General features: G+C 34.0%; 1 protein-coding gene across 1 annotated transcript; it reads left to right on the top strand.

The window, feature by feature from the left end:
* The first annotated feature begins 5,644 nt into the window (after window positions 1–5,644).
* On the top strand, window positions 5,645–10,735 carry LOC128992928 (uncharacterized). The gene is made up of 2 exons (XM_054416673.1): window positions 5,645–8,782; window positions 10,637–10,735. Exons 1-2 carry the CDS (start codon window positions 5,645–5,647, stop codon window positions 10,733–10,735), a joined length of 3,237 nt encoding a protein of 1,078 aa, XP_054272648.1.
* The last annotated feature ends 8,283 nt before the right edge of the window (window positions 10,736–19,018 follow it).

Below are 19,018 nucleotides of genomic sequence, written 5' to 3'. Positions count from 1 at the left end.
TGGTAAACATTGCAACAAGTGCAAATTTTAATCCTAAAATGTGATCTTTTAAAACGATCATGATTTTTAAATTCTTATCCTCGTTGATATTTTAGCTATAACATAATATTTTCTGCTGAAACTAAATTCCTGTGCATCCTATGTGTGTAGTTGTGTTGTATACTGGGTGAACAGCTTAACTGTGTCCCCATTGGATCCTCAGACACCATTGGATTTAGAGAAAACATTAATGATAAACTTGAACTAATTTCCTATGACATAAAAAATTAGCATTCTACTTTTTTTAAATGGCCACCATTTTCCTATTTGGTGGCTAGGTTTAATATTTCTTATGTTAAATCTTGTATTTCGATAATTCTTGATTTTGGAATATAAATTTACATTTAAGAAACATTTTATTCATTAAAAGTTGTCTCTAAAGCTACTTGTTTAGTAGCCGCAGCGTATTCAATTTAGGAAAAGAAAGGTTTTCTTCTATGTATTTTCTGCACACCAAGAAAGGACCCTTGCCTCTCATTCACCTACGACGAGATAAGGGTTGTATGGAGAGTTGTGAAGTAGTGCAAAGAGTAACCAAGCGATAAACTGTGTTACGGAGTGTCATCTATACTTATTTAATACGTAAGCAGGTTTTTTTTCTGACAATTACTCCTCTGAAACTACGATTGGCATGATTTTGGCGTCAATGGAAAGTGTGTAACGTGAAATTGTGCAGGAAACTGTCTTTTTCGAAATAATTAGAGAGTGAGGTCCTGGGAACCTTTAAAGTTTCGTACTTCTCCATAAGATTAAAATTGGAAACAAACATTGTTATGAAACTTCAGCTGTTGTCAGAGATTAAAAGTGAGAATAAGAACATATGTTAATTGTAAACAGTCAATAAATTTGCTAATTTAACAGTTTGCTATTTAGACTTGGTTGAAATGAAATATTTACTATTTGAATTTTGGTTAGCGTAAATATTACAATGGAAAAAAGCGAGAGAGCCTAAATAACATACTATCAAAAAAAAAACCTAAATTAACACTGCGCTGCATTTCTTAGTAATCCTTAAAAGAGCCAATTTGCAAACTATGGAAACATAGGAAATTCAGAGATCACCACCAAGGAGTAGAAATAGAAATAATGTTTTTTTTTTTAAGAATTTATAATCGTTATTATGGACAACCTAATGCGGCTATGGATAAGGCTTTTTGTAGAAAAAACATAAAAAATACAGGATCAGCTTTTGAAAAATGATAATATATTTACAAGAAATGTTGATTACCCATCGATCTGTTATGTACATCTTGAGTATTTCCATAGTCTTTGAGTCGAATCTTTTAAAGTCATCAGCAACTATGGCCGTTTAATCACGTTGACTTTACAACATGTAACATCCTGTGTGTTTGTATTGCATCATCCTCCACAGAAAAACAGAAGGGGAGATGAATGGCAGAAGGCGGAGTTTTGAGACACGTGCTAAGGTTGGCGGTTTGTTTATAATTGCATACTCCCCTCAACCAAGGAAGTCGTAACCCTTCTCGGTGCTATTTTTGGATCCCATGAGTTGTATGATGACACAAGGAGTAGCGTTGGGATCAGTTGATATTTGGCTAAGGAATAAATGTTTGCAATAACATTTTAAAGTATATTTCTCTGATTTTATGTGGTTATCTCTTGCTTCGATTATGAAAATTAAACAGAATGCTAAGAGCATATATATGGTTTTAGGTAAATTAGGTATCTACTTGCTATTAAGATGCTAGCTCCGAAACAATTATTTAATTTCCCTAAATTAATCGCAATACATTGTTTGATGATACTCGAATAGCACTTTTTACTATATTCTGATACATCTTACTTTAAGACTACACCTTTAAATTGAATAACACTGTTCATATTCTTGATAGCTGCTCACGTGTAGTTTTAATGTTACTATAATTAGGTTATTTAAACAAATGAGTTTGTTTAGAAATCCTACTATATTTGGTTAATAGTGTTATAAGACAAAATTTCCGAGCAGAAAAGTTTAAGAAATTGGCTGTTAATACACTGAAAAACTATAATTTGGAAAACAAATTTGTAAATGGTGAATTTCGCGTGATAGACAGTGTAGTAACATACAGGTTGGTAAGTGTTGTTACCGATATCAAGTATGTCCTATGTAACTATTGGGCGTTTGTGTAATGTGTTACGTTTTTTTCTTAGGATTATACCAAATCGCTCTGGATCTTGAAATAGATATCTAATATTTAGTTATAAACTTTACTTGTGGATGCTTAAGTGTGGGTAAAAGCTAAGGTATTGTGCCCTTATCTGCTAGATCACACAATTAGTGCCAATTACAACCTAAATATGCCGAAAGAGTATAAAATGTAGAGATGTGTAGATGTTAGGAAAGCACAAAAGATGAATCCAAAGCTACGTTGTATGTTGAACTTGAGATGTATAAATTAAGGCTATGAATATATAAGTTTTACAATTAGGTACCTAGGCAAAAAAAGGGATACCAAATAACTTATAATTGTTAGCATTCACTTAGTACCAATAAGTTTTTATGCTGTTGATGAATTAGATATAAATTGTTACATTAGCTAATTTCACGTAGATTGTATCACAAATAGGTTAGTGATCTTTCTTCAAAATCTTTTTGTTGTATTTAGGTAAAATATCTTTATCAATTTTAGTAATTTTAACCTACCTCGTTGGATTAACCTTGTATTGTGCAATAAAAAAAAACTGCACGTAACCTACAGTAAAGGGGTAATAAAAGGGGATATTCGTATATTTGGCAGTGATAAAGCTGGACCGAGGGCTATGAAACATACATGTAGAATGCCATAGAGTCCATCAGTTCTGTGATGACCTTCAAAGCTTAGACCTGGAACCGTCTTAAAGGTACATATATCAGGGATTTTGAAAGAATATTTATAAAGAATCAAAGAATATTATTGACTAGTGCACCTGTTGCTCGAATTTGAGCAATTGCAAAGTATTACCAGCGTTATTTAAAAAAGAATAACAATCATAATTTCCAAAGTGGTAACTCAAAGATAATTTGTAATCAATGAAAACGAACTCACTATGAAAACGAACGCTCTTGTGTGTATCATGTGTTTATTATTAACAGCTGTAATTAATACAAATTATTCGTCTGTTTAAGTAAACAAAATCTTTTCTTCATTAAGAAATACATTGGGATTTAGATGGTCTTTGGGGCAAAGCCCGAGGAATTTTATTACATGAATTAGAGAAGGGGACGTCTACACAAAAATACTTAATTTTGACACATTGTTTGTAAAAATCCGTCCACTACTAATGGAGGAGTAGTGTTTCGTAGAAATCGCCTTCACGTATTATATATATGGATGCCTGTTCAAATAAACCAACAAATTGGGTTCTATGATGTTCAATAGCATTAAAAAAGTTAAAAGGCTTACCAACAGATTGCAGCACTATTATTTTTTCCTCTATTGCAAAGCACAGGTACAGCAGCTGGATCGAATAAAACCAGTAACTTCATAAAAACGTTTCAATTTTCCTATTGTAAACCTCTCGTTGTTACCACTAGAAAATCTAAAGTAAAATAGTGATAGTTTTGTTTTTCACAAAATGAATGCAGGATGAAATTAAAACAAACCTGTGCACTCACCTGATTCTCAACAGATTTTGATAAAAAGCGATGGATTCATGACAGTGGGATCAGATGACATGTTTACATGTTTGGTCATGTCAAAACAAACTTTTCTATCTATTTATCTTTGTAACATCTAGCTGCAATAAGAACAATAGACTCCGATTTTGTTCCTGAGGCAGTAGTTCAAAGATTTTGGTAGAGAGGCAGTTAATTTTTAAATGAAGAATTTCTCCCTTTACTTCAGTAGTTCCATATGTCTAATTAGCTTAGGCTGTATAAGAATGGATTCAATCACTAATAATTGGTACTATACAAAAAATAATGTGAAAAATGTCGAGTCACAACTTCATCTGGTTCATAATAAAAACTGAAAAACATGTCGGGCAAAGCAGACGGGCAATAGCTAGTAATAACATAAATACTACGAGTTTAAACTACAGTATATTTCACTAATAACTTACATGTAAAACACTATCTCGCCAACTATACTTTTTATCACGATGAGAAAACTACTTGATCAAACTTTAAAAATATATAATATTTTGTAATCTATTAATTTTACTTATCTAAACATAATACGACTGTAGGGTCTACAATTAATTTTAGTGCAAAATTCAGCTGATTGTAACTTTTTCAAAGTATTGTTTGTGTAGTGAAAGTAATATTTATGTAGAGAAAGTAATGTTTAAGTCAGGAATAGTCAGCTGATCACTGTTTTTGGTGTATGGAAATTAAGATTTTCGAAGATCTCAGCTATGGAAACGGGCTATTATCGAATACAAATTCATAAAAAGTTATTTATAGGTGTTTTTAACATTCCTTTTGAAGTATCATTAATTATGTAATAGCTATGCAAATTGTCCCTTATATAGTTCTAACACACGTAACACTGTTATTTTGCGTTACATATCTACCTATGTCAGCTTCAACGTTGCACAAAAAATCCGACAACAGTATTTGTGACCAACAGAGCTCATACTTTTATGTTTCAGCCTAATTATGTGACTCAGCATTTTGTGTACTGTCACTGTAAGCTTGAGTTTGTATTGAGTGTAATATTGTATTATAAACCTTATGATAAAATACCAGCAAGACAAAAGAAAACCAGTAATTGACATTTCTCACTCTATATAAATATTCATCTAATGTTAGTTAGACAAGATTGAAGACCTTATAGTGTCTTGTATTGCATATGAAAATAGATTTTGTTCAATATATGGAGATAAAAAGCATCAGAACGATGTTTTATAGTGGCTATTTTACAATTAATATTACTGTGTTCCTGAATACAGCTTATCTTCCACTATCCACCAGTCAATGTTTTTTTTTTTATATTTAACATTTGTTAATTTCTATTAAAAGCTAAAGTTAATGAATGTATTGACATTTTATGTTATCGACCTATCAACATCAATAAAAACAGTTTATAGCTAAAATAGCTACTATTTAATAAATATTACCAATTTATAGTGTTTTGTAAATAATTATTGTCTATATTTTGTAAAATCATGTTATAAGTAGCCAATTGAAACAACTGTTTCCATTATACTATTTGTAGCTTTCACAAGTGATGCGCGCGCATACCTATGCGTCCCCTGCCAAGGGGAGCCTATCTGCCACCTAGGGGGAACCCCATCCTAAGAATAGAAGGCACACATCCTGTGCCACCCCTGGCGTGTATATACACAGTATACTGTGTTTTTCCTCATTCTCATTGAGGAGCTTGATCGTGACGGACGTGTTTTTGCTCTTGTTCCTTTTGTGTTGTGCTAGGATCTTACTTGTACCATACGTAAGTTGACTCTTTATTTCTTAGGCCTATTTTTAAATACTTGCAACATGTTGGGAAAAACAGCTACTTTGGATAATGCAGTAAAACCTGTGACATTCTTACATAAAGATGAGACCTATGTAAATAAATTTAGATTGTATGGAAGTAAATCAGTATTTAAATTTTCAAATCCTCCCCCTAATACTAGTGAATTTGACTGGCTAAGACAAGGTTTTGGTCAAATCGTTAGAGAAATGAAAGAGCAAGCATTTGAAAATGATCAACTGGGGTTTACTCTACAAAGTCTTAACTTGAAATCTAAGGAACCTGGCTATGTAAATTTTCGTCCTGCTAGTGAAATTAATGAGGATGTATTGTGGCAAATTTTTGGGGGTATTGTACAGTCAAACTCTGAAACAATCAAATCTACGGACACTTTTAAAGTAGAGTGCACTCGAATTAACCTCCCTGTGGGATCTGGAAGATTAGGTAGGGTTCGTCCGGGTATGTACAATACTTTTGAAGAGGAGTGTAAAGCAAGGAAAGGAATTGTTGTCATTAATAATAAGGACAACTTGTGTCTCCCTAGAGCTTTGGTGGTGGCTATAGCTAAAGTAACAAATGATCCAGACTATAATCTGATTCGTAAAGATCGTAGGCAGAGACAAACTGATAGAGCACAAGAGCTCATACGTCGTGCTAGAGTAGAAATGCCCAAGAATGGTGCAGGTATTCCAGAACTAGAAAAATTTCAGGGGTTTTTGAGGGACTACAAAATTGTTGTGTACAACTATGACAGGAAAGGACGTGATATCTACTTTGAGGGAAATGTAGAGAACCCCAAGTTGAAAATTAACTTGTTGTTTCACAATGGTCACTACAATGTAATTAACAGTTTGACGGCTGCATTTGCATGTGCATACTTTTGTGAAGCTTGCCATGTCCCCTACGACCATAAAAAAGAGCATCGGTGCTCAAACATCTGCTCACAGTGCCAAACTATTTCACCCCCTTGTGTAGAGGAACATGGCGGTATTCTGTGCCCTAAATGTAACATGACCTATCGAAACCAGGAATGTTTTATTGCACATGAAATTGATAAATGTAAAAATGTCAAGAAATGTCTCGATTGCGGGAAATTGGTCTGGATTAAATATCGGTCCAAGCCTCATAAATGTGGCGAGGTATACTGTAAACCTTGTAGTTCATTTGAAGACCCTAACCACAAATGCTATATGAAACCTGACACGAGAAAGCCTAAATCCAAAGACTTTTTGTTTATATTCTTTGACTTGGAAACTCGCCAAGATGAGTCCCTTCCCTCAGATTCAGACGCTAAGGTCCATAAAGTAAATTTGTGTGTGTCCCAACAGTTTTGCCATGAGTGTGTTGATGGAAAGTGTTGCACTACATGTGAAAACCGTACAAGAGTCTTTAAATCCAATCCAGTTTATCAGTTCATGAACTATGTGATGCAAGTTCGTAAAACGTTCAAAGATGTCTGTGTCATTGCTCACAATGGGCAGGGTTTTGATTTTCAATTTTTGCTCAAATATGTGCTGGAGGATACAAAGTTCACTCCAAAACTTGTAATGCGGGGAACTAAGGTAATTTTGATGGAGATCGATAACGTACGGTTTATTGATTCACTAAGTTACTTCCCTATGCCTCTAGCTGCCCTGCCCAAGGCCTTTGACCTGCCCCCGGAAAAGAAGAAAGGCTATTTCCCCCACCTCTTTAACACTCTTGAGAATCAAAATTATGTGGGCCCTATGCCGGCAAAGGAGTTTTACTGTCCAGAATCTATGTTTGAAAAATCACACAAAGATTTTGAAAATTGGTATAATGATCAGGTTGCAAACCACTTTACATTTGACTTTAAGAAAGAAATCCTAGAGTACTGTGTATCAGACGTTGATATCCTAGCCCAAGCTTGTTTAAAGTTTCGTTCAATTTTCCTGCAAGAGTGTAATGTTGATCCGTTTCTTGAAGCAGTAACCATCGCCAGCGCATGCAATTTGGCTTTTCGCAGGAACTTTTTGAAACCTAAAACAATTGGTTTGATCCCAAAGAACGGGTATAGGCTTACAGACGCTCAGTCGGCAGTCGCGTTACAGTGGCTATCGTGGGAAGAGGAGAAACGTGGAATTAGAATTGAACACGCTGGCCGTGGAAAAGAAGTTAAGATCAATAAAATGAAAGTAGATGGGTTTGACGGTCAAAATATTTATGAATTTCAAGGCTGCTACTGGCACGGATGCCCTAAATGCTTTCCCTATGATCGTGATGTTGCATTAAAGGAGGACCCATCTGACTCACTTCACTTGCGATATGAACGGACCAAATCTAAAATAGCAAAGTTGGGCGATAACGTTGTACAAATGTGGGAATGCGAATTTAGACAGTTGAAAAAGACAGAAAACCTGAAACATCTAGACAAGTTGCCGATCCTCAACAATTTACCCCTGAATCCAAGGCAGGCATTTTTTGGGGGCCGAACTGGGAATGCCAAAACGTATCACAAATGCTCCGAAGGGGAAACTATTGAATACGTTGATGTATGCTCTCTCTATCCCTGGGTATGTAAATACGGCAAGTACCCTGTAGGCCATCCGACAATCTATGTAGGAGACAGAGAGTGTAGACAGAGAGGTCTTAATGTTGAAGGCCTATTAAAGTGTAAAGTACTCCCACCACGCGATCTTTACCATCCTGTGCTCCCAGCTAAAATGAATGACAAGTTAATGTTTGTTTTGTGCGCGACTTGTGGAGAAACTCAAAATCAAAATAATTGTGTGTGCCAAACAGAGGAAAGAGTTATAACAGGAACCTGGACAATGGATGAAATTCGTAAAGCAGTAGAAAAAGGCTACATTATCTTGGAAATGTTTGAACTTTGGGAGTATAAGGTAGCCACATATGAAAATGGGGGATTGTTTACTGACTTTATAAATAAATTTCTAAAAATGAAACAGGAAGCGTCTGGGTTTCCTAGTTGGTGTGAAACTGATGAGGACAAAAACAAATACATTGACGATTATTTTCAAAAAGAGGGCGTCCAATTGGAAAAAGACAAAATTGTAAAAAATGGTGGCTTGAGGTCATTGGCTAAACTCATGTTGAACTCGTTTTGGGGAAAATTTGGACAGCGTGAAAATCAGACCAAAGCTACAATTGTTAGGGATCCAAAAACACTATTTAAGATGTTTTCAAGTCCTGAAATAGATGTAAATAGAGTACAGATTGTCAATGACGAGGTCGTTGTTGTTAGCTGGGAGTATATTGAGGAGGTTGGCGAGCCATTGAGAAATGTAAATGTTGTGTTGGCAGCTTACACCACTGCACAAGCGAGATTGAAGCTCTATGAGCATCTAGATTCCCTGGGTGGTCAAGTATTGTATTACGATACTGATTCTGTACTATATGTATATAAGGGCGGTTTGTATAGAGTTCCCACAGGAGATTATCTCGGTGAAATGACCGATGAGTTGACCGAGTATGGACCCGGGTCATACATTACAGAATTTGTATCTGGAGGGCCAAAAACCTATGCATACCTTGTCTGGTCAACCAATAAACAAACATTGATTCCCGTTTGTAAAATTAAAGGTCTCACTCTCAATATGAAAACCTCAAAAACAGTTAACTTTGACAAATTAAAAGAAATGGTATTGAGTGAGGTAAATATGACTTTGGAAATTGCAGAAAACAGAATAAGAAGAACCAAAGAGATATCATTTCCATAACAGAATGCAAATTATTTAAAATCACAGGTCCTAAAAGAAAGTTTGAAGGAGAGTATGGAACATTACCATTTGGTTATAGTAAGGCTCCTAAGTACAGTAAACTCTGAACTGAGTGCAAAACCTTGTCACTATGCAAAGTTCCTAGAGATTAACAGATTTCTTTGTACTTAAAATTCTATATCCTTAAATAAAAAAAACAGTGCCAGTAAAGCATCCTTAAAAATATCATTCAGTTAATGGTATAAAATGACATATCCTAATGAGTAAATATGTAATTGAGTCTATTCTCTCCCTTAATGGCTAATGTAAGGACAGAAAGCAGCATTGAGGCGTTCAGATCTGGCGCTACTCCATGGTGTGTATGTGGGAGTGTACATTGAGGCGTTCAGATCTCAAAGGACCTGAACTACTCCTTGTGCATGTGTGAATGATGGTCACTGGCGCGGCTGACTAAAAGGCCCGTAAACCATGTGTGAAGGTCACTGGCACGGCTGACTAAAAAGCCTGTAAACCATGTATGATGGTCACTGGCGCGGCTGACTAAAAGGCTCGTAAACCATGTGTGGAGGGGTGAGCGTCATTTTGAAAGCCTCAGTAACTAGCTCTCAAATGTCCAAGCCTAAAGCAAGTTCAAGGTGTAAATTTGTAAATAAGCTTCATAAATAAGGGAGAGGGCATTATACGGTGTCAACCAGGTAATCTGGACCGGCTGTATAATGCTTAACCTGGTTTCACACAGTGAAAGGATAGTCTCAAACCCTATCCAATATGAAGCTTTTATGATTTGTTATCATAGTATATACAGAGAAAAAAATCTTCCAATACTTTCTTCTGTAATTGGCTGTCAACCTTGGTGGATGCTCAAGTATGCAAATATTAAAAGTTCTTGGAATCCAAAACTTTACAAGTAAAGTAGGACAATGTCATTTCATATCAAGATGTAAATAGTGATTTTGTAGATGGTCATCTACTAGAGATGTTCCTTATTAAAAAACGGATTATAGTTTGAGGTGTTTCCTTGTGTGTGTGTGTGTACTTGCCCAACAGGCAGGCTTAAAATCCATAAGTCCAGGGGCTGGAGGTTGGCCTAAAAACCGTAAAACATTGCGTAATCCTCCCTATGTGTGTGATGCCCAACAGGCAGGCTTAAAACCCATAAGTCCTGGGGCCGGAGGTTGACCTAAAAATCGTAAAACATTGCGTTATCCTCCATGACACCTAATTTCCCTCTCATCTCAGACTATAATCTGACAAAAAATTATAAAATCTCTGTCATTCTTAGTAAATGAAATGTCGTAGGCTAAAATGAACGGTACGCTTAGTAAATGGCCTGATGACTTTTAAAATGAACGGGTTGACAGAGACAAAAAAATCATATAAAATATCCTTTGTCAGTGGCAAAAAGGGTTAATTGAAAGGCTTCACTGTGTAAATAACCCTTTACATTAGTCAAAGAATCAAAATTGAGATGTAGCAAATCTGTAATAATTTTCATCACAGGCTGCAATGGTTGAAGCAGCCTACCCCCAGAGGTTAGGACTCTTGGTGAAGCTCTGGGTTAACAAAAAGAACGCGCTGGGACCCTACGGCCTAGCCTAACAGCTTACCGTGGTGTGGAAACTGGGTCACCTAAACTTATTTTAATGTTATACAATAGACTACTATAGAATGTGTGACTTACGATTGAAGTTAGGCTCAGAAAGATAACAACTTATATTTGAAAACTACACATTTTTGGTCATTATAGTGGTTTCTCTTAACCCGAAAGTTAATGAGTTATTTTCTGATTAGGTAGCCTTCAGTTAATTTTTATCAATCAAAGTTAGAAGAAAAGTGTATTTTTAATGGCATATTAGGGGATTTAAGGAAAATTTAATTTATAATGCATAATATTATTGTAAACCCCTCTAATTTTTGTTTCATACATAATGTACCTATATGGCATATATTATTTATTGAAGTTAACTAAGTACATAGTGAAAAAAAGCCTTGGGACAGGTTATAAAAAAGCCTGCAAAACATTAAAATAATGTTAACATATTATTCAGTTACATGCTACCTCCAAACTCAACAGGGGACGGCCTACTAGGAGTTAGAAGAAATTCGTTAAGATAGTGACACCACTATGTGTTAACCCAAATATGAGTGTACGATGAGTAATCACAATATCCCTCTTAACAGGACGTGTAACTGTTATGGCTCATTAATCTGTCTATATATTAATAAACAGGCATGTTTATTTTAAACTTTTTTTTTCTCAGCACGTGTGCATCACAGGAAAAATCTACGCATACCATTGGAAAGATATTTTCCTGTAGAAGTGCAGAATCCCTTTAAAAATTAAAATAGGCTCAAATATAAGCACAAAAAATGGATTTGAAATTAAAATATTAACATGGGCTTTATGGGTTGCCATGCTGGTGATGAAATAACAACAAAATACAAACAGAAAATCAAAACAAATGGAAGAAATTACAATCACATTATGTATTTACAGCATGGGTTAAAAATAGAGGAGCCTGTATACATTCTATCCCCATGTTAAAGTTGTCACCAGTTTTTTTTCTTTAAATTTGTTGTACTTTATGTGAGCCGCCAACAAATTGCGCTGATCTAAATGACGTATTTCTATCGAATACTCAATGTTTTTACCAAGTCAAAGTTATGGAATATCCTATTATGAGCTAAAGCAACTGTTGTGACCCATCAACTTTGTCAGTAACAAAAAATTAAGGTACAAAATAGAATTTAAGACACGCATTCGGTAAACGCATACGCACATGTAACCGTTCCAGACCAAACGTTTAACAGTTCCAGACATTTGGTATACATATAACAGTTTCAAGGTATACGCTCTAGAGAGTGGTATATGTTGAACAGTTTCAGAACAAGATATACATATAACAGTTCAAGGTCATGGTATATATGTACAGTTCTAGTCCATGATATACCTTGTAATCTCAATGGATATGTAAAAGGTTTTTATTTTCAAAAGTAACAATAAGTTTCTTACATCCAAGTGAATATTTAGGGGTAAAATAGCTTTATTAGCTGAGTAGAATCATAAAATTTTCAGATGTCATACAAAATCCAAACTGAGATTATATTGCTAACTTCAAACCATCGGGATGCATTTTTTCAACAGCAAAAGTCCTTACGTGATTAACAAACTTGTACAATATTATTGAAATCACCAGGATTTACTATCCAATATACAAATTAGGGTTAAATCGCACTAAAAAACCAGAGATACTATCTCTATTGTAACTAAACACACTAAACGTTTCCAGATGCGCTGCTAGATATTTACCGATAAGTCCAATACTACTGTCATCATCACGTTATGCAAGCCATAGTAGTTTTCCTAATTGATAAGTATCATAAGGTAGTGACATAACATCCTAGGTTGGCCTTGGTTTGAAGGTAGTAGTTGTAAAACACAACCAGAAAACATAGGAAAATAAGTAATCAGAGACAGTAATAGGTAAACAGAGGCAATAATCAGTAATTCAAAGCCATTCGGGTAGTCAAGGGTCACAATATGTAATCTAAGACTGTAACTGGCAATCAAAGATCATTATTAGAGGTCACGCAGGACATAACCGGTAGTTAACGCTATCCGTAGAAATAAATCAATAGTTATAATCAAGTCCACAGGCCGTAATCGGAATTTACAAACCATAAACAGCAATCACAGGCCGTAATCGGTAACCGTGGATCATAATCCGTAATCACATGTCGTAATCGGTAATCGTAGGCCGTAATCCGTAATCACAGGTCGTAATCGGTAAACGTGGGCCGTAATCCGTAAACACAGGTCGTAATCGGTAATCGTAGGCCGTAATCCGTCATCTCAGGTCGTAATCGGTAATCGTAGGCCGTAATCCATAATCACAAGTCGTAATCGTGGGCCGTAATCCGTAATCACAGGTCGTAATCCGTAATCACAGGTCGTAATCGCAGGTCGTAATCCGTAATCACAGGTCGTATTCGCAGGTTGTAATCCGAAAACGCAGGCCGTAATCCGTAATCACAGGTCGTAATCGCAGGCCGTAATCCGTAATCACAGGTCGTAATCGGTAATCATAGGTCATAATCCGCAATCGGAGGGCATAATCGGTAATCATAGGCCGTAGTGACCTCAGGCCATACTCGCAAATAAAAAAAAAACATAATCAATAACCACAGGCCATAATCGGTAATCACAGACAGTGACCACTGGCCATAATAGGTACTTAAGGCCTTATCAAAAGCCGTAATAGGTCATCACAGGCCAACTGATCACACACCATAATCGGTAATTAAAGACCATGATCAGAAATGACAATTAGGTAACAAGACAAAGAGGACATACATTACGCAGGAATTACAGGCAAAAGATACCCCTAGAGAATGAAACTCATACAACACAACAGGAAAGAGGTCAACACAAGACAAAACATGAGTTACCTCATATGACTTCTTACCAACACACATCAAATTCACCAAAAAGATAACAATAGCACGGTTTCATGAGCAATGGCACGACCATGTGGACAAAAGTAAGGTTAAATCACATGGATACACCTAAAGTGAGGTTATACAACAGGGGTGTTAGTATACCTAAGGTTAGAAGCCGCCATCTTGGATTTGTCCTAAATCATTGGGTATCCTACTGATAGAAACATGGTTGTAATATAACAATATTAGGTTTATGAGAAATCATAGCACATAGTCCGTTAAAAATAAGAGTTGGTAAAACCATGTATAAAACGTTAAACATTAAGAATTCTTAGTTGATTTACAAATGTATTTAAAACTATAGAGATATACGAATTTCTATCGTCTTAAATACATTTGTAAATCATATGAATTGTAATACCACTTTAGTCCTACTATCATATTTTAAGACGGCGAATTTTCAATCGTTGTCAAGTCGAGTTTCATTTATGAATTTTACGTATCAATGTATGCTTAAATAATTGCATAATTACGTTATACCAGAAATAATACATGTATATCAAATAATATTATTATACAAGTATTTTACATGTCTACCTACAAGAAATAAATTTTCTACGAGTTCGTAGAATGCTAAAGTTGTTTTAGCTAAAGAGATAACTTAATCTCGCAAGCACAATTAGTTGGGGGGTTTTTCCTGGTGACAAATGCCACTTCTGTCACAATTAATGCCTCCTTGTTATAACAAACCATTTTTGCCAGGAGCCTCTGTTGAGAAACTTAATTTTAGAGACAATTCACTCCCTGGTTAACATAATTGTCTAAATTCAAATTTTAGCAATGTTTGTAAATTTAATATCCTAGATATAGGTTGCTTATAAGAACGATATTTATTGTGTAAGCTAAAGTATTATAAAACCCAAAATATTTTAAGAGTAACACTTAAAATTAATCAAAGGAATAAATTAAGTTCCTCAAGTAATATGATTCATTTTGACACTTTATTCTAATTCAAACCAATTACATACTGGTCTACTAAAAAGAAAATTATTATTCGAAGAAATAACATTACATTAAGAAGAAATAACAATCATACCCTTCACGCAGAACAAAACTGGAATTTTGTAGTAAATGAAGAGTTTTTAAATAGTTCTTAAAAAGGATCATTACCTGCTGAAATTCATTTGTGACAAATTTGCCTTCTTTTCTTACTCCTTTGTCTTATTGAGCAGGTCTTTGTGGTTTTAATTAATTTTACATAATTAAATAAAAGTACATAGCTTAATACTTTCATCGGTTTATAATTGTTGGAAGTTATTTTAAAGCCTATTCTATACCTTTCCTATGTGTAGTATGTGAGTTTTTTTTATTTGTACAACTACACGCTAGTGAAATCTATAATCCATTAAATTGTTTTTATTAATTGTATTTGAAATGTTCTTAATCATTGATTAAATACTGAATAAGGTATCATATCAAACATGCTTGGTAACCAAATACGGATATTGTTTGCACTTATGTTTTATACAGTGCAAGATGTGCATTAAAAATGTTGAGTTGCTTCAAAAAACCATTCAGATAATAAATACTGTCCCTGAGCAACTAGGTTTGGAGCTTGTTTTTTAATGTCTGCAACACTATCTGTCAGTTTGGGTGCGTGGTTTTACATCTTATTAATCAGAAGCGAAAAAAATATGTTTACATTTAATACATCATCAGTTTTAAATCGATATTTTGTGCTTTTAAAATTGTGTTTGTATAATGGCATTTATAAAGCTTACAAACCTTGTTTTTGTATATTTTTTTCTTATTAAATTTACTTGTAGTTTTGGTTATAAAACCGTTATAATTTCTGGTTACAAAGCTGAATAATCTCTTTTTACTCATATAGGGCTATAATGCAATTAACAATATACAACATAACAAGAAGTATAAATTTATGTTTTTAATATTACCCAAACTGAACTAAATATTTTTCTATTTAAAATATATCTCATATAAGCCTACTACTAAATTAGCTTAGTTACTTTCAACCAATTACAAATTCACACAAATCTCCAATTGATATCTGTGTTAGTAATATATTTACACAATTATTATATATATATATATACAATTGCACAATCTTATCATAGATGCTACTGACTTAGCATCACTGCAGGTGTTTCCTAATTAACTAGGTACCTCTCATAGCTTGATGGCTTACTAGAGAGTTGTGTTTGAATTATTCATAACGATCTGTATGTATTACATTCCACCTTTGAGTCTGTAGTCTTTAGGTTTATGAATCTGTAAACATGCATGTTTAGTACGAGTATCAATCAGAATATGTGTAGCATTTGAATAATATAGTCCAATATAAACATAGAGTTCAGTCTTATCAAGCCGTTGCTGAAATTGTCACTCCTGCTGCTACCTGTAGCGTTGCATAAATTAATATAGGTCTTATTTGTAAAATAAAACATGTACTGTATATGTGACTGCCTGAAATATAAGTAATCAAAACAAAATATCTAAATTACTACAATTTAAAAAGTTACAAAACCTAAGATTTTTTTAACATTCCTTAGTAAAGATGAATTACTATGTTATATAACCATCCTTTCAACCCATTACAAAAACTAATGGCAGCAGTATTACTTCTTTTAATCTCAAGTGGAAACATATTAAAAAATACAAAAGCTATGAATGTTTAAACAATTTTTTGTTGACTTTGGTCCTGCAAAACAAATCTTCAACGCTTCTATTATTGTTATCAGCTACGACCAATTAAAACAATTAATACATACTTTTGATACATGCGATATCTAACAATTGAAGCTTACAACTGAGTTAACAGCTGACTTCTACGCCCTAGGGACCAAAAACACTTTTTACTCCCTAGGGAGAATGAAAACTCCTTTATACCAGCAATGCATGTATGAAAAACCCATGTTTTGCTGCAGTATGACGAAAAAATGTTTTCGGCAATACATAGATTATCATTGGGATGATTGCTCACCAATTTGCCAAGAAACATTCCTCGGCTTCAGCAATAAAGTGCTGAGTCTTGTAATATGATAAAGTGTTACGTAACTACAAACACCTGTTATGCTCAAAGTATCTTATATATTTGCCGTTTCGCTGATTTAAATACCCAATTAAACGTAAATAAATTAATATAAACCATTTTAATTTTTATCTCTGTTCATATTTGTAAATTTTTAAAAAATTAAAAGAATACGAATTATTGCTGTTTAGTTAGTATTTAGGTACCTAGCTTAAAATAAGCTGAGGGGGTTCTGATAGTAATATATACATATATGCACAATTTCAGAGCTATGGGTTGTTTGTATTGATTTTTCTGTAATATTTTACGTTAACGTATCGACTGCCAAGTCATGATACATTGATGCCTGTGGGTGTCACTTAAAGTTGCATGTTCATGCGAAGCTCAAGTTTACAGGAGATAAATATAACAATTTTTACCTTGACAATGTATGGTTATTTATTACAACACTCGTAACAAGAGAAGATAAAAGATTGTAAAGAATAGCTAGCTTTTACAATACAATTTATTTTATGGAAATAAGTAGATACTGCCGTATTGTGATGTTAATAATCACAACAATATTGAAATATTTCAGGCGCTGAGTTGGGTAACCTGTTTTAGTTTCAAATATAATCACCAGTAAGGACTTTTTGAAAGAGATTTTTTGATCATTTAAAAACACAAGAGCTTGACATGTATAAAAAATTTAGACAACTGGAAAACTTCTTAATATTTAACTTATGTTTTTACTTCTTAACTATGTAGATAATTTATCAGATAATAATTCTTCTTTGTTTACATTTGAGTTTGCAGTAGAGATTCTAAACATGTGGGTTTTGAAAAAGATTAAACAAACATCATATAACTTTCACACATCATATAACTCTGAGGACAATTTTCCTCCTGGGTGATTTCATATTGTTGCAGTAGTTATCAGTATTTATAGTTTATCCTTTAATCAGCATGATCGGCCAATGGGAGTGGGGTTTTGTGGGGCAATTTATACGGTAAAAACTTGTTTTTCTCATTTTTAACCCTCGACACATACAATTTCCCTATTTTTCTCTTTAATGTATTTTAAAGAGATTAAACAACCCATAGTTAAGTATATTAAAGTATTTTTATGGTTATTTGTTATTTAATGTAGTAAACTAATAATTAACTAATAAAACTTTATTAATTAAAACTTACTTAATTAATTAAAACTAATTAACTTAAAACCGATCTATATTTTATAATAAAAATATTGAATTTTCGTTCAAGTGAATGTTGTTCAAAGCCCTATATTACTTGACTTATGTTCTTAAGGAGAGGAAATGAACTTCTGGACAGCAAGATGCTGAACAAAGGGTTCGGATAATCCAATTCTTTTATTTGAGCGACTCTGTTGAGCCGGATATAACCAGACAAAGCAGAGTCCCATAGAACAAAGGAACAGTAATATACCAACAACAGAACAATATACCATCTGTTGATTTGGGTTTGCGTTCTACAATACATCGTATTACATCCTACATTGTGTCCGGTAAGTAAACAGTCAAACTCCGGAAATGGATTAAAATAAAGAAAAAATCAAGAATAAAGTACATTTTTTACAAAAGCTATTCGCTAACCAGATATTCAATTTTTTTACAAACAAATTTTTCTCCTCGAATGTTTCCAACTGATCGTTATGCAACTTTATATGTCTTTTAAGGTCGAAGAAAACTGTCTTAGAAACAAAGTAAAGTTGGTCCAATTTTAAATTTCAAAATTGAGTTAATGTTAATATTTGCAGCATAAATTACTGTACAAACATATGGCTCATTCCATTACAAGATGTCAAGGAGATGTTTTTTAGCAATTAAAATTTCCTATCAAACTACGAAAAGTTTAAAAAACGTGATATTTCACCTGTTTTGCATTTGATCTTTTTTAACGAGGTGTCGTTTGATAGGGAATTAGTGATGCTAAATTAAAGTGTTCCTGTAATTTTGCTATACAACTTTCCATTTTGAAGTATACAATTAAACAAATTTAAATTGCGGTCATTTTAAGAAATATCTTTTTGTTGATGCTTGCTGTGAAGCTGTGCCTGCACCAGTTTAGCACACAGGATATTATTACATTTGCTCTGTCTTCATCGCCAAACACATGAATGTGAGTCGTTGAAAAGTAGTATGGTAGTATATGCTCCACAGCATTGAGATCACCTCCGTGGGAAAACGTTTTATCTGGCACAAAATAGATTATCCCAGTTGAATTGCATCACTCGCAGCTGAATGGACGCCTTTGTGAGGTTTAAACCTAAATAGGATACAGGATCGATATATTCAATATTCAATTTAGCCTTACAGGTTTTGTTACTTGAGAGAAATAATTTAATTTGGAATTGTGTTTTAATCCACCTTCCTAAGCATTCATTTTTTGTT

The sequence above is a fragment of the Macrosteles quadrilineatus genome, unplaced genomic scaffold, assembly GCF_028750875.1.
Source record: "Macrosteles quadrilineatus isolate MER2022 unplaced genomic scaffold, UCM_ALF_1.0 Scaffold_4__1_contigs__length_99947679, whole genome shotgun sequence".
NCBI classification, from domain to species: Eukaryota; Metazoa; Arthropoda; class Insecta; order Hemiptera; family Cicadellidae; genus Macrosteles; species Macrosteles quadrilineatus.
The sequence above is the reverse complement of the archived record's forward strand: the minus strand, read 5'-3'. Positions and strand labels throughout refer to the sequence as shown.